Source organism: Anomaloglossus baeobatrachus, chromosome 9 (assembly GCF_048569485.1).
Source record: "Anomaloglossus baeobatrachus isolate aAnoBae1 chromosome 9, aAnoBae1.hap1, whole genome shotgun sequence".
Lineage (NCBI taxonomy): Eukaryota > Metazoa > Chordata > Amphibia > Anura > Aromobatidae > Anomaloglossus > Anomaloglossus baeobatrachus.
The window spans coordinates 144,096,360-144,110,875 of NC_134361.1; the positions used below are offsets into that span (position 1 = coordinate 144,096,360).

Consider the following 14,516-nt stretch of genomic DNA (forward strand, 5'->3'; position numbering starts at 1 on the left):
AGTGGCTTGTAAATATGTTGGTTACCGTTACCGTTTCCGCAATACCGTCTCCGGAGAGGCAGGTTGGAGGGAGGGCCCTGAGCAGAGCAGGCCAGGGCCCAGCCACCAAAGGAACCGGTGGCCACCCTCTGGAGGGGAAGGACAGATCCCGCTCGGGTAACTTGTGCTGGACTGTGGGTCAAGGGGTGCTGCCTGGGCTTTAGGGGCAGCATCAGGGCCAGGTTGCTTGGGTGGGAGAGAGCGGAAACCGTGACCGTATACCGTTGCAACGTTCAAGTAAATGTGCCTCCCGTCTTGGGAAGAGTTTTGATTAAAAATGTTATTTATGTTTTCTTAACCCTGTTACCCCTTTTACAGAAAAATAAAACCGGTGTAGGACGGCAGCCCGCGGACGGTCTGCATTTTGCTAAGGGGGAATGTGTCGCCCTGGGCAAGCCAGGGGACACAGGTCACAACACCACCACACCCCACACTCCAGGTAGGCACATCACAGCTAACCTACAAATCCTTGTTGCCTTCCTCCAGGAGTCTGATGATGCACACCAGGGGGTGGGCCAGGCGGTTGGCTCCGCCCACCGAGGAGCTCACAACTCTGGAGGCAGGAAGTAACCAGGCAGTTGAGTCCAGGAGGAGGAAGTGGAAGGAGTAACAACAGAGAGTAGCCCAGGCAGGGCAAGAGTGAAGTTGAGTTAAGTAGAGGAGTTAAGAAAGTGAAAGTGAAAGTAGTAAAGGAGGAAAGCAAGTGAAGTGACAGAAGAGAAAGACAGCCTGAAGGGTCCAGCTTTGTGTAGGGCCAGATCAGCAAGGTCAGCGACGGCGGTGACTGTCTGGAGTGGGACCGTTTGGAAGTTCCTGGAAGGACCCCGTTGGCTGTGTGCCCGGTGGTCTGGAGCAATGTTCCGAAGGACAGTCAGCACCAGGGCAGGGGCCTCTCGGACCCCGGCAAGGCTAGGAGTCGCCAAATTTGCCGAATCCGTCAGTGACGGGGACGCAGATCCCCCAACAACCAAGTCCCGATTGAAGGCAACAGCCCAACCTGAAGCAGAGAGACACCGCCACCGCCATGGCACCAGTTTCTCAGGGCCAGCGCCTGCGGGCAAAGTGTAGAGCTCCTCCGGCCCAGATTGCAGTCGGGGAGCGGGTAACCGGAGGGAATCCACCGCTACCACAAGTCAAACATAGGTGCAAGGAAGAGGGACATCACCGTCACCTACCGGGAGTGCAGGTGCAGCCGTCTGTGGGACCGTCCTACCAGCCGTTTGGTTTACCGTACAAACTGTGTCCGTGTGTCAGGCTGAGTGAGTACCACAGTGCCGCAAGGCACAGCGCTGCCCCCGCGTCCCTGCGCCCATCAGGCCCCGCACCCACTTCTCCATCACCGGGCCCCGGGATCACCACCCCTACCCACGGAGGGGCAACACAACACCTGGCTGCTCCGCATCACCATCCCCGGGAGCCCCGTACAGAGCAGCGGTGGTGAAATCACCACAACCGTGGGTGGCGTCACGAACTATAACAATCCCCACACCCAACAAACACCCCCTTTCACTCACGGGCGAGGAGTGTCGCTCGAGAAACCCCGGGATCCGGCCCACAGCTCGAGCCACCAGGAGCAGCTGCCGGACCCGAGCAGAAGGGGTGAGCGCGGTGTGCTGACACCCTCCTCCCCGCCCGCGACACATGCGTCAGCCCCAGTCTATCCTATAAAATGTATATTTTGCACCCCCAGATTCTCCTATGTGATGTATATGCTGCATCCCCAGTGTCTCCTATGTGATGTTGAAATATATACAGCAGTTTCAGTGTCTCCTATGTGATGTATACAGCAGTATCAGTGTCTTTTATATGATGCATATACAGCAGTTTGTGTGTCCCCTATGTGATGTGTATACAGAAGAATTTCAGTGTCTCCTATGTGATGTATATACTTCAGACTTCCCACTGCTTGAGTTCTATAATTATAATTGTAAGCAGTGATACATTTTTCACTGTGATGAGACATGCAATGTAATATAAATCTGTGTTATTGTGACGCCATGGCCTATCAGGTCGTCATAGGGCATTGTGAAACCTGCCCTTCTGCACGGTATTCACCCTCCTTGGTTAACGGATCCCAGTCCTCAGGTGTTGTTGACAGCTAGTTCAATAAAAATACTAGGAACACTTCCCTCTTGAACCTACCAGACACACCATTGGGGGGCCTAAAGGGAATAGGGCCGCTCACATGGGGGGTTGGTGAGGAGATAGTGAGGACAGTGACAGTTGAGCAGTGGAGTTGAGAATGAAGGAGTTGAAGTGACTCTCTGCGAGGGAGAGGTCACGGAGCAAGACTCCTGAGTACTAGGTGGCAGACGTTGGTCTGGGCCTGGTAGGAGCTGGAACCCCAGTCGCAGGGGACAGTGTCAAGGGGCACGGACTGCCGAGGAGGGCAGCCGGCGGCCTTGAGCCATCACCGGGCAGGGGTCAGGGCACGACGGGGTACGTGGACCCCAGGCTGGAAAGTAGCTTCACACGTTCTGGTAATTTACCCGTTGGGGTGAAGACTTCAAGTGTCCTCCCCAACCCACTCCAAAATCGGGCTACTAGCGCACCGATGGGATAGGACTTTCCCACTACGGTCCAAAGAAATCCTACACGTGAACCCTGAGAGCCAGCTCACTCCGTTAGCCATACGGGTGAGCGGGACCCGGAGAGTTTCATACCAATGGGTCCAAGTGAGACTAAAATGCCAGGGATAGGGCCACAGACCAACAACAACAACGAGGGCACGGATCCAGGCGTACTCCCCGCGGACTACGATGGTGCTTAGAACTTTGGCTTACAAGCTGTCGGTGTGGTTATTCTAGGACTGAGTGAGTACATTGGAAACCCCCTCTGCACCTATTCCCCAACGGCACCCAAACTCCACCATCCAACACCAATGGGCCCCGGGACACCAACCCCCTACCCACGGAAGGGTTAAACATCAGGCTACCACACCATCGCCACCGGGCTCCCCAACGGCAGCGGTGGTCCCTCACATTACCACGCATCGTGGGTGGCGTCACGAACTTTCCAAAATCCCCCTGTACATATCTGCCCCCCTCCTTGTAATCGAGTGGCCACGCGACCCCCGGGTCCGGAGACTCCTCGAGCCACCGCGGATCCGGATCCGAGCGGTGGCAGCGGATAAGCTGCTTGCCCGGGGGCAGTACATTATCACAAAGATTTGGCTTCTCTCCAGCCTGACTAATGCAAACCAGGAAACATAGCTTCAAGTAGCAACCTAGCATCACATGTCTTACTAAAGAGAAACTGCTCCAGCCATCACATTATGGGTATGTTATTTAACTGTTTTACCAAATATTATAGGATAAGTTCAAGTTGATACTGTACCCAAATAATGGTACAAAATGTCCAAATGGCCTTTGGCAGAAAAAAGGTTCCCCACACCTGGATTAGGAGATAACAGCGTGAGCTAGTGATACTTTGCCTGCCTCAGTACCATGCTTACAAGCACTAGAGATAAGAGCTTGGAAGCACTGCACATTTTCTACTGTCTAGCAACAGTGGTGGCTCTCCAAGGCTAAGAATGAAAATCTAAAAAAACAGTAAAGTGCACAATTGCCTGTATTTATAAGCATTATCCAACAATACCCATTAATGATAATTGAAATAACCCTTTAAGTAAATTGACACGGTATAATTTGTCATGCCTTGTGGTTCATCTGAGGTTGTAGTTATTTAACTATAAGATCTTCTAAGCACCAGATGTTTTTTCTTTTTATTGTATTATGTTGGGATAACTAAAACCTTAGAATTCAAATAGGGTGTACTTAGTTTTTCTCATGTTTGTATGTTTAGTACTTTATAATAATCAACATTAAATGAATGAGGACACTAAAAGGACAAAATCTTGTACATTTGGACCTAGTAAAAAAAACCTCCTCTGTAGTGTAACATGGTAGAGAAACTATAAATTGTGTAATTTTATGTATGATAAGTTCATAGTGCTGTTCGTCATCAGTAATGTCATATGTCCACACTTTCTCCTTTACAGATGAATTGGACACACACAGGTGTGTAGTACTACCATCTCCTGCGACTTCAGCCCTCTCATCCCTTTATATTTTTACATGTATGGGGGCAGAGCTATGTCTACAAGCCCAAAAAGATCAGGGAGACCTCTCACCTGTGTGTCTCTAACCTTTTGCTGTGATGTGTCACTCTTGCTTGGTCCATTCACGGTTCATCATTTTACGTTTACATTGACTATGCTATGTAGTATGTATGGCGCCCTGGACAAGCCAGGACGTCACAAGCACAACACCAACACACCCCACACTCCCGGTCAGGCACACCAAAGTCAGACAAAAACCCTTGTTGCCTTCCTCCAGGGGCTGATGTCCACACCAGGGGGTGGGCCAGGCGGTTGGTCCCACCCACCGAGGAGTTCACAGTCCTGGAGGCAGGAAAAGCAGGAGATAGCGTTTGGAAGTGAAAGTGGAAGGAGGGAAGTAGCAGTTGAGCAGACAGAAGTTGGTCCGGGTGTGTGGCCCGGACAGATCAGAACGGTTGGCAGACGGTGGTGACCGTCTGCAGGAGAGGCCTATTGGAGCTATCCGTAAGGACCGTGGACGGGCGGTGGCCCGGCGGTACCGGACCGGTACGCAAAGAGAAGCCAGCACCATACGGCAGGGGCTTACGGACCCCGGCAAGGCTAGGAGTCGCCGTGAATTTGCCAAATCCGTTAGCGAAGGGAACCTCCTGGGTTTCCCAGCAGCCAAGTCCCGACAGAAGGCAACCGTCCAACCGAGAGAGGGAAACACAGTCACCGCCAAGGCTAAAGTTCCCAGGCCCAGAGCCTGCGGGCAAAAGGGGCTCTTTCAGCACCCATCCAAGCTGGGGAGCGGGTTACCGGTGGGAAGCCATTGGAACCGTAACACAACACAGGTGCAGGGAAAGGCAGTCACCATCAACCTGCCGGGAGGAGAAACACCGCAGCCGTCTGTGGGACCCGTCCATCCAGCCGTGTGTTTTACTGAGAACTGTGTCCTCATCATTGGCTGAGTGAGTACCACAGTGCCGTGTGGCACAGCGCTGCCCCCGCGACCCTGCACCTCACCAGGCCCCGTAACCCGCCTGCCATTCACCCCTACCCCCATCACCGGGCCCCGGGACAACCAACCCCCCCCCCCCCTACCCACGGAGGGGAGAACTAACATCCAGGCTGCTCCCTATCATCGCTCCCGGGATCCCCGTCCAGAGCAGCGGTGGTGTCACCAATATCACCACAACCGTGGGTGGCGTCACGGACAATATCCAATCCCCACAATCAATCCCCACCCTTTTCACTCACGGGCGAGGAACGCCGCTCGAGTCCCCGGGATCCGGCCCACCGCTCGAGCCACCACCGAGCAGCGGCAGCAGCAGCCGGACCCGAGCAGTGGGAGAGCGCAGCGTCCCCTCCTCCGCCCGCGACATATGCTTCCATAATATAATAATATAAGTTAAAGGGAATCTGTCAGGTGATTTTCTATTACAATACTAATGTTATCTTTAAATAGGGGTTAAGGAGACCTTTCAGGATCTATAACTTTTATAGCTCTCCCTGTTCCTGTTATGTTGTTGTAAGCTCTGTAGAATTCAGTTTGACATAGTAACTAGTCAAGGAAATGTAAATACAAACTGCATATTCACTGTTCCCACCTCCCACCTCTCAGGGCTGGCATCAGTGATAGAAAATCTGAACTGAATTTGTACTGCAGCCCCCACCCATACCTCCTCCCACCTCTCAGCGGTGATAGTGATTGTGAAATCTACAGAGCTTACAGCAAGATAACAAGATAAGGTAAAGCTATAAATCTTACTGATCCTGAAAGGTTTCCTTAAGCCCTATTTAAAGATAACATTAGTATTGTACTACAAAATCATCTGACAGATTCCCTTTAATAATAAATACACAGTACCCCATTCAACATCTCATGGTTTTGTATATATCGCCCTTCAGTTTCTATTTTGCTCTAGTGTTCATTTCCACAACGTTTTTTTTTGTCAAATACAGTAATATTATCTGATTTTTTCATCATTGTCCTGGTAAGCATGAATTTATTACTTATTCTGATGTATGAATGCTAAAATATGAGAATATGACAAGACATAAATATGAGAGATGTTACCTCCTTATCTAATGAGGCCTCCAATTGCAGTGGTTTGTCTGATAACATGAACTGGCGGGTGACTTCTGCATGTGGGGCTGGTCCGGTGGCTTCTGAGGCAAACTGGACTTTCCTAATGATAAGACGCACTACATTCCTAGTGGTGAGAGAATATGAGATTAAAACTAAAATGAATATTCATTAAACAGGACACGTCTTCAGTACTCCATGTGACAAGCAGTAATATGCTACAGACATCCTGTAGACCCATGGTAGAAGCATCGCCATGAAACCTCAGGCTTATGTCTCAGCACATCATTTCCAGGTTGCAAGATTATTGTTTGTACCTTCATGCAGTGATCTAGGATGAAAGTGATCAATAAACATCAGCCCAGTCATCCCAGTCCAGTCATCCCAGCCCAGTCATCCCAGCCCAGTCATCCCAGCCCAGTCATCCCAGCCCAGTCATCCCAGCCCAGGTGCTATTTTGTAAAGCATATAGAATATTTAGTTCATTAGTAGATGCATATGGTGGCTCAGTGATTAGCACTGTTGCTTATTCCTGGGTTAAAATCCCACCAAGGGCAACATCTGCAAGCAGATTATATATTCTCCCCATGTTTATGGGTTTCCTCCCACTCTCCGAAGACATACTGATAGAGAATTTAATTTGTGAGCCCCGATAGGGACAAAGATGTCTGTCAAGCGCTTTGGAATTAATATATAAGTAAGATAAATACAGCATGTGCCGATATACTTTGCTATTCTTTAAAATGGTTTTCCAATTTAGGACATTTACAGCATTTCCACAAGGTATGACATAAATGTCAGATAGCTACCCTCTCAGGTACACAATAGCATCACAAACGGCTGAATATTTTAAATCCGTTACCCGTGCTTGGTTGATTTACAGATCACAAGCCTGGGCTCACTTGTTCTGTTCCTATTTTTACATTTTATTTTTTCTTTGCAGCTGTGATATGATCATCCAAACCTTTATCTAACAGATAAGCTGACTGCCATCATTTTTTTTTCATTTAAGATTATAGGGTCATGCCTTATGACTGAGCACTTCTTCCCACCAGCTTAACCCCTTCACGACCGGGCAATTTTGCGCTTTCCATTTTTTTTTTCGCCATTCTTCCGAGAGATGTAACTTTTTAATTTTTCAGTCAATATGGTCATGTGAGGGTTTGTTTTTTGTGGAACGATCTGTACTTTTACATGAAATCATGAGTTTTACCACATAGTATACTGTTGCGGGCGGGGAGGACGCCGTCGCTGGTGTGCTCTCACTAACGCTCGGGTCCGGCGCTGCTGCGGCTACTGCTGCTGCTCGGTGGCTCGAGCGGTGGGCCGGATCCGGGGACTCGAGTGGCGCTCCTCGCCCGTGAGTGAAAGAGGTGGTTGGTTTGGGGGATTTAGTCCGTGACGCCACACACGGGTCGTGGTGAAGATGGGCACCACCGCTGCTGGTGACGGGGATCCCGGCAGCGATGGTGGGGAGCAGCTGGGATGTTGTTTTCCCCCTCCGTGGGTAGGGGTCGGTGGTCCCGGGGCCCAGTGATGTGACAGGGAGGCAGGGTTGGCGAGATGCAGGGTTGCAGGGACAGCGCGGCGTGGTGCCGGATGGTGCGGGTGTACTCACTCAGTAAGAAAGGTACAAAGTCCTCGGTAAACCAAACGGCTGGATGGACGGGTCCCGCAGCCGGCTGCAGTGTTTCTCCCCGGACAGGTGATGGCGGCTGTCTTTCCCTGCAACTTGATGTTCTCCTTCTGACTAGTATGGATTCCCAACGGTAGTCCGCTCCCCGGTGTATGGGTACCGGAGGAGCCGTTCGCCCGCAGGCGCTGGCCCTTGGGTCTCTAGCCTTAAGCGGTAGCTGTATACCCTCACGGTGTGGGCTGTTGCCTTCAATCGGGACTTTTGCTGTTGTGAAACCCCTGGGGTTCCAGTCACATTCGGATCTGACTATTGACGGCGGCTCCAAGCCTGGTCGGGGTCCGATGGCCCTGCCTGTGTGTGCTGGCTTCACTTCGCTCCCCGGTCGGTACCGGTGGGCTGTCGCCCGACCCCGGTCCTACGGTTCCGCGTTGCTCCACCACTCCTGCAGACGGCCACCACCGTCTGCCAACCTTGCTGTCAGTGCGTGGGCCACAAACCCAGACACCCAAGTGCTTACTCCTCACTCTTCAACATCCTAAACTGTTCTGACACTTTTGCCGCCTCCAGGCCTGTGAACTCCTCGGTGGGTGGGGCCAACCGCTTGGCTCCGCCCCACCTGGTGTGGACATCAGACACTGGAGGGAGGCAACAAGGATTTTTGTTTGGCTGGTGTCCCTGTCTAATGGGGGTGGGGAGTTGTTTGTATGTTATCTGTGACGACCTGGCCAGGCCAGGGTGCCACAATACTACTATGAAAATGGCAAAAAAAGTTGCAAATGCGGAAAAATTGCAAAAAAAGTGCGATTGCACTATTGTTTTTGGGATATTTTATTCCCTGTGTTGCCTATATGGTAACACTGATGTGTTATTGGGATGCCTGAGGTCGGTGCGAGTTCGTAGACACCAAATATGTATAGGTTTATGTGCCGCCCCGGCGCAGACTGGGGTGCTCGGATCCGGGGTGATCGTGGCTCGAGGGGACCGGACCCGGGCTCGGCACAGCACCCCTATCCTTGAAAGGGGATATTTACAGGGGAGAAGTTCGTGACGCCACCTGCGGGTTGCGGTAATGGGAGTACCACCGCTGCTGAAAGGAGTACCGGGGCAGATGGTGTGGAGCAACAAGGTGTCAGTCCCTCCACAGGTAGGGAAGGCTCCGGCCTCTGGGGTCGGGGCCCCGCTCACTATATGTAGTGTAGCTGTGCTCTTGATGGCTGGCACTTGAGTTTTCAGTTGGTTGCTTTGTTTGGAAAAACCTATTCCCCGCGTTGTGCTGATGCCTTCAATCTCTGAGCTCTTAGGCGGGCTTTGCACACTACGATATCGCAGGTGCGATGTCAGTGGGGTCAAATCGAAAGTGATGCACATCCGGCGTCGCTGTCGACATCGTAGTGTGTAAAGCCTTTTACATATGATTAACGAGCGCAAAAGCGTCGTTATCGTATGATCGGTGTAGGGTCCGACATTTCCATAATGCCGCTGCTGCGACGGTACGATGTTGTTCCTCGTTCCAGCAGGCAGCACACATCGCTGTGTGTGAAGCCGCTGGAGCGAGGAACATCACCTTACCTGCGTCCCGGCCGGCTATGCGGAAGGTAGGGGGTGGGCGGGATGTTTACGTCCTGCTCATCTCCACCCCTCCGCTTCTGTTGGCTGCCTGCCGTGTGACGTCGCTATGATGCCGCACGACCCACCCCCTTAGTAAGGAGGCGGTTCGCCAGCCAGAGCGACTTCGCAGGGCAGGTGAGTGCATGTGAAGCTGGCGTAGCGATAATGTTCGCTACGCCAGCAATCAAAAGATATCGTACCTGCGACGGGGCGGGGACTATTGCTGCAGCGTCGGTAACACATTGTTACCGATGTCGCAGCGTGCAAAGCCCGCCTTTGGAAAGTTTATAAAGATACTCTCCCTCCCAGGTAAATTATCAGGACGTTGAATCGGTTCCTGACCTAGGGTCCTGTACTCCGCCGTGCTCGGTACCGGTCCAGTTATTGGGCTTTCTGGTGCCGACAGTCCTCCAAGACTACGTCCATTACAACCCTGTCCAATGTCCCTGCAACCGGTCCCCGACTCCTCTGGTCCCGGGCCACCATCTGCGACCCAACCTTGGTCTAGCTCCCCGGGAGCTAACACTCCAGCTTTTCAGTCTTTGAGGGCTCTCACTTGACTCACTACTTCCTCCCTCCCACCAGTCTGCCTGACCCCTACGTTGGGTGGACCTATTTCAGCTTGACTAACCCACTGGTGTGTCTGACAGGTCATGATGTGAGGTGTGGTTGGGATTTGTGGTGCTGATGGTAGTGACACCGATTGTTGGGAACCTTGAACCATTGGGGGTTGTCTTGCACCCCAGGGAAAGGGTGCAATTCCCTTCAGCACCCTGATATAGTCAGGGGCGCTACATTTACTTTTATCTAAGGGGTTAAAAAAAAATCAAAAGTTTGTCCAAAAAAGTGGCGCACGCTTTGCTTCATTTTTCGCAATCCGTAGCATTCTCATTTTTTGGGATCTATGGCTCAGTAATGGCTTATTTTTTGCGTCTCGAGCAGATGTTTTTAAATCGAACCATTTTTTGCGCAGATGCTACGTTTTGATCGCCTGTTATTGCTTTTCGCACAAAATTTGCGGAGACCAAAAAATGTAATTTTGGCATTTGGATTTTTTTGCCGCTACGCCGTTTACAAATCTGATTAATTGATTTTAAATTGTCATAGATCAGGCGTTTTTGAACGCGACAATACCAAATGTGTGTATATTTTTAATTTTTTTTAACCCTTTAATTTTCAATGGGGCGAAAGGGGGGTGGTTTGAACTTAGGTTTTTTTATTTTTTTTTAAATTTTTTAAAACTTTTTTTAATCTTTTTTTTTTCTAATTTTACTAGGTCCTCCTAGGTGACTATAATGATCAGCAGTCTGATCGTAATCGCTCATTCTTTTTTCCCGATCAGAGCAGCACCGCTCAGACTGGGAGAAATGATCACCTCTTGTAACAAGCACCACTCAGCTGTTCCTTCTAGACCTAGGTCATGTAGGAGTCATCACATGACCCTGTGCTACCATGACAACCAACGGATCCATGTGATCACGTCACGTGACTTCCGGTATTGGCCTGTGAATACGGATCTACCGCTATCACCGTTAATCTGGCGTTGTCTCATCTTGACAGCGCCATTTAAGGAGTTAAAAGGCATGGGTGGATAGCGATTCTGCTTGTGCCTAGCAGACACACGTCAGCTGTTTAAATCAGCTGAGATGTTCGCTGATCACCTCAGGCTGCTTGCAGCAGCCCGCAGGGATTAACACTATGACCGCTGGGCCATAATATTACTGCCGGCGGTCGTTGAGGGGTTAAGGCAATCTTTAACTTGCTATTAGCAGGTTCCTGCATGCCCATAAAATTGTAGGCTTTTTCAGCTGATGTAGAGGCAGGGAGCCAGCATAAAAAGATACGCCTTGACACTGGCTGCTGGGCTCACATTAAACTGGCCATTTTATGTGCCTAGTGTCTCAATTTTAAAATTGATTTCCTTAGCAGTAATGCATGTCCAAATTCCTATATTCAGCACTTGCATGCCTTAGCGTTTCAAAGTGCAGCTGTTTATTTGTTAGAGTATATTTCATGTTCAGTATGCACTTGTTCATATTTGTCTGTTAGGAAGTGCCGTTAGGTTTTTTGATTTTACAGCTAAACCTTTATGTCATTTAGTCTGCATTAGGGTTCATCATTGGCCATTATTATCAAGTAAATTAGTAAGGGGGGGCATCTTGGTATGGGATCACCATAACTATAATAGCAACATCCAGATGAAGTGGCATAAGTCTGTAGATATGCCATAAATATAGATGGGAACAACCCTCTAAATTGTCATACTGTATATTTTGATCTTCACATATCCTGCCCCTTTTTAATAATTTATTTGTTTGTAAATGAAATTCGGCCTAGCTAAGCTGGTATGTAAGGGCACTTATATGAATGAGCTGTATACACAAAACTGCTTGTGTCAGGTGGTGTACAATGAGATTATCTAAATTCAACAGTAATTACAAAACTGAACTACATGTTCAGTTAAAAAAACCATCAAGATCAATGTTGTTTACACCGGTGTTGATGAGTGGGGTGTGTTGGAGTCAGAAGCACTTGAATCATTAAAAGTCGCACCCCTCTTAACAAATCTGGCTCATCTTAAAAGTAGTGGGCCACGCGATGCGCCTCTCGGCAAACCTTACTCCAGCTATTGACTGGTGAAGAGCTGTGGCATAGGGCACTCTCCCGCTCATCAAGAATTATACAAGTGGGTGTCGTCACGTGCCGTTCTACCTAGCTACGACCATTTTGATGCAGCTAGTATGAAAACACCAATGTCGAAAGATTTTTGCTCAACCCTGTGTTGTGCAAGAGTTTTGCGACTTTTCAAAATGTCACATTTCTGGTCTGAACACTTTGAAGAATTGGGGCCTTCATGTCAAGATCCTTTACGTGTCTTTCTACCTCATTAGGTGAATTTTCATCTACAGCTTTTTCATTTTTAGGGTAATTATTTGTATCAATTGCCACACACAACAGTTTATCAACCTTTTATGTCTTTTTTTTTTTTTTTAATTTAGGTAGTTGTCACATGTTTCTTTCAAATTGTATGTTACAAATACTGATGGCCAGTGCTGGTGCGCATTATGTAAAGTAGTTTACCTCTGTAATTGTCTGTATGTTTGAAATGACAAATAACAGGATTTGTACATGATAGAGGACCTATCAACAAGTGAAAAGTGGACAATTTTTACAATTTTTTGTTCCCTCTATTCATCTACAATTCCTGAAATAACACTTTTTATTTTGCCTGCCCGACTTGCTAATTTTTATGATCTTTATCAAGGGGGGTGTTGCTTGTAGGAAAATTATGTGGAGTACGCTAAAGACATGCCCAAGAGAATGCTATGAACAATGCCCACTGATCAAAAAAAAAAGTGGAATACTCAAGAGATCAGCTGGAAGAAAACAAGATGAAAAACTTTGTTTTTACCTGGTAACAGGTCATCTTGAAGGGTTAGTCCCAACTTATTTAACTGATATTCTCAGGAGACAGTGTAAACATAAGCAAGTTTGTAATTTGGGTTTGTAATTTGGGTTTGCGGCCAAATATTCTATGCTGCTACCTGCAAGTTTACGCTGCGGCCCTTTTGGACTTGAGGATTGCACTTTCTTGAGCATGCCTGCTAACTCCTGATCACGGCTACCTCTCGTCAGTCCTATTCATTTCTATAGACTAACTCCTCAACATATGCATTGTAGCGCCGGCATCCCTACAGCAACGTCGACTTACTCACCGCCCTGGCCGGGTTGCTTCCTCCTCCACTGCCCTGCAGCCATCCACATGTGCTCCTGTCCTCTCCTCCCCCAGGGCATGTGCATGCCGCTCAGGCTCTCTGGGAATGCGCTTAAGGCGCTTGTGCACACTGGCCCTCTTCTTAAAGGGCCTCCATGACATTTCCTGGAAATGCCTCTCAGCCTACAACTGAGAGGCACTGTGTATTCAAGGAACCCTTACCTTCAGGGGAGGTGCCTGTGTAACGTCTCTAGTTAGTCTGTCTGTCTACTAGCTAGTTGACAGGTTCCGGGTACCTGTCCTGTCACTTGTACCTGCCTTTCCATGCCTATCTACCCTGGCGTGTCCACCATACCTGTCCATACCCACCTGTCTGTCTGTCTCAGCCATCCCGCCTGTACCTGCCTGCACCTGTGTCCATACCTGAGTCCGTCTCCCATCCTGGGGATCAGCTGCCACAGTCCTGGTCACTGCACCGGATGTGGTACCTGGGGTCTACCTTAGTTAAGCTCCTCCCACTAAGGGTAAGTGTGGCGCCCCTGACCTGGTCAGGCACCACTGAGTACTGCACCCATGCTGGGGACAGTACAAAACAGGTAATCCAGAAGGCTGACCGAGGTGTGACTACACAGGCGCATAGTGATCAGGTCTCACACATTTACCTTTGAGAGGACCCCTGGGGATCCCAGGAGGGGGCGAAGCCTCCATCTCCACTCGAGGGGTGTGGTAGAGAGCCTGGTTGCTAGGTGACGTAGGCAAGAATAGGAGAGGAGGGAAGAGTGAGCCGAGACAGTTGAGTGGTGAAGTTCAGGGAGAGCAGAAGCAGACCCTGTAGCTCTACACAATTCTGACAACGTACGCGCAGTGACTACCGACGGGGGAGAACGGTCACCTGGTAGTGCTGCCCGAAATCCACCCACGACTCAAGAGGGAGCAACGGAGTGGAAAGTAAGGAGACTGTCAGGGAGATACCAGGCCCAAACGGGTAGCAGGTCCCAGTGCAGGGATAGATCTACCTTTCCCTTGCCAAACCTGCATGAGGGGGCACTTTACACCCCCAAGACAACACCACAGAGTCCGCAGCCACGTAGCCACAGTGAGGGCCCATAGCTCACAGGAGGCAAGCAGCCGGAGTGACCTGGTCCAGGCTACAAGCAAACGGGCCAAAAAGAAGGGGAGAGAGGCACCAGCAACTTCCCTGGGCGACCCCAGCAGGGCTTCAAGCAGGGGTTACCCCAAAACACAAAGGGCTAAGGAAGGCGAGTTGGTAGCCACCCTCATCAGTCAGCCTGAAGGATACCTGGTTCCAGCCTGGTTCATCCCAGCTACGCCCGGGTTACTCACCCTGCCATCAACAGTGAGTAAAACCCCTGAAAGACATTCTGCTTGT

General features: G+C 49.8%; 1 protein-coding gene across 1 annotated transcript in view; it reads right to left on the bottom strand.

Moving 5' to 3' along the window:
- ARR3 (arrestin 3) overlaps positions 1–14,516 on the bottom strand; it is a 114,669-nt gene that overhangs the window by 43,048 nt on the left and 57,105 nt on the right. Inside the window, exon 10 of the mRNA XM_075322758.1 lies at positions 6,159–6,294. Within this exon, the coding sequence (XP_075178873.1) occupies positions 6,159–6,294 (136 nt within the window). The remainder of the gene's footprint in view (positions 1–6,158; positions 6,295–14,516) is intronic.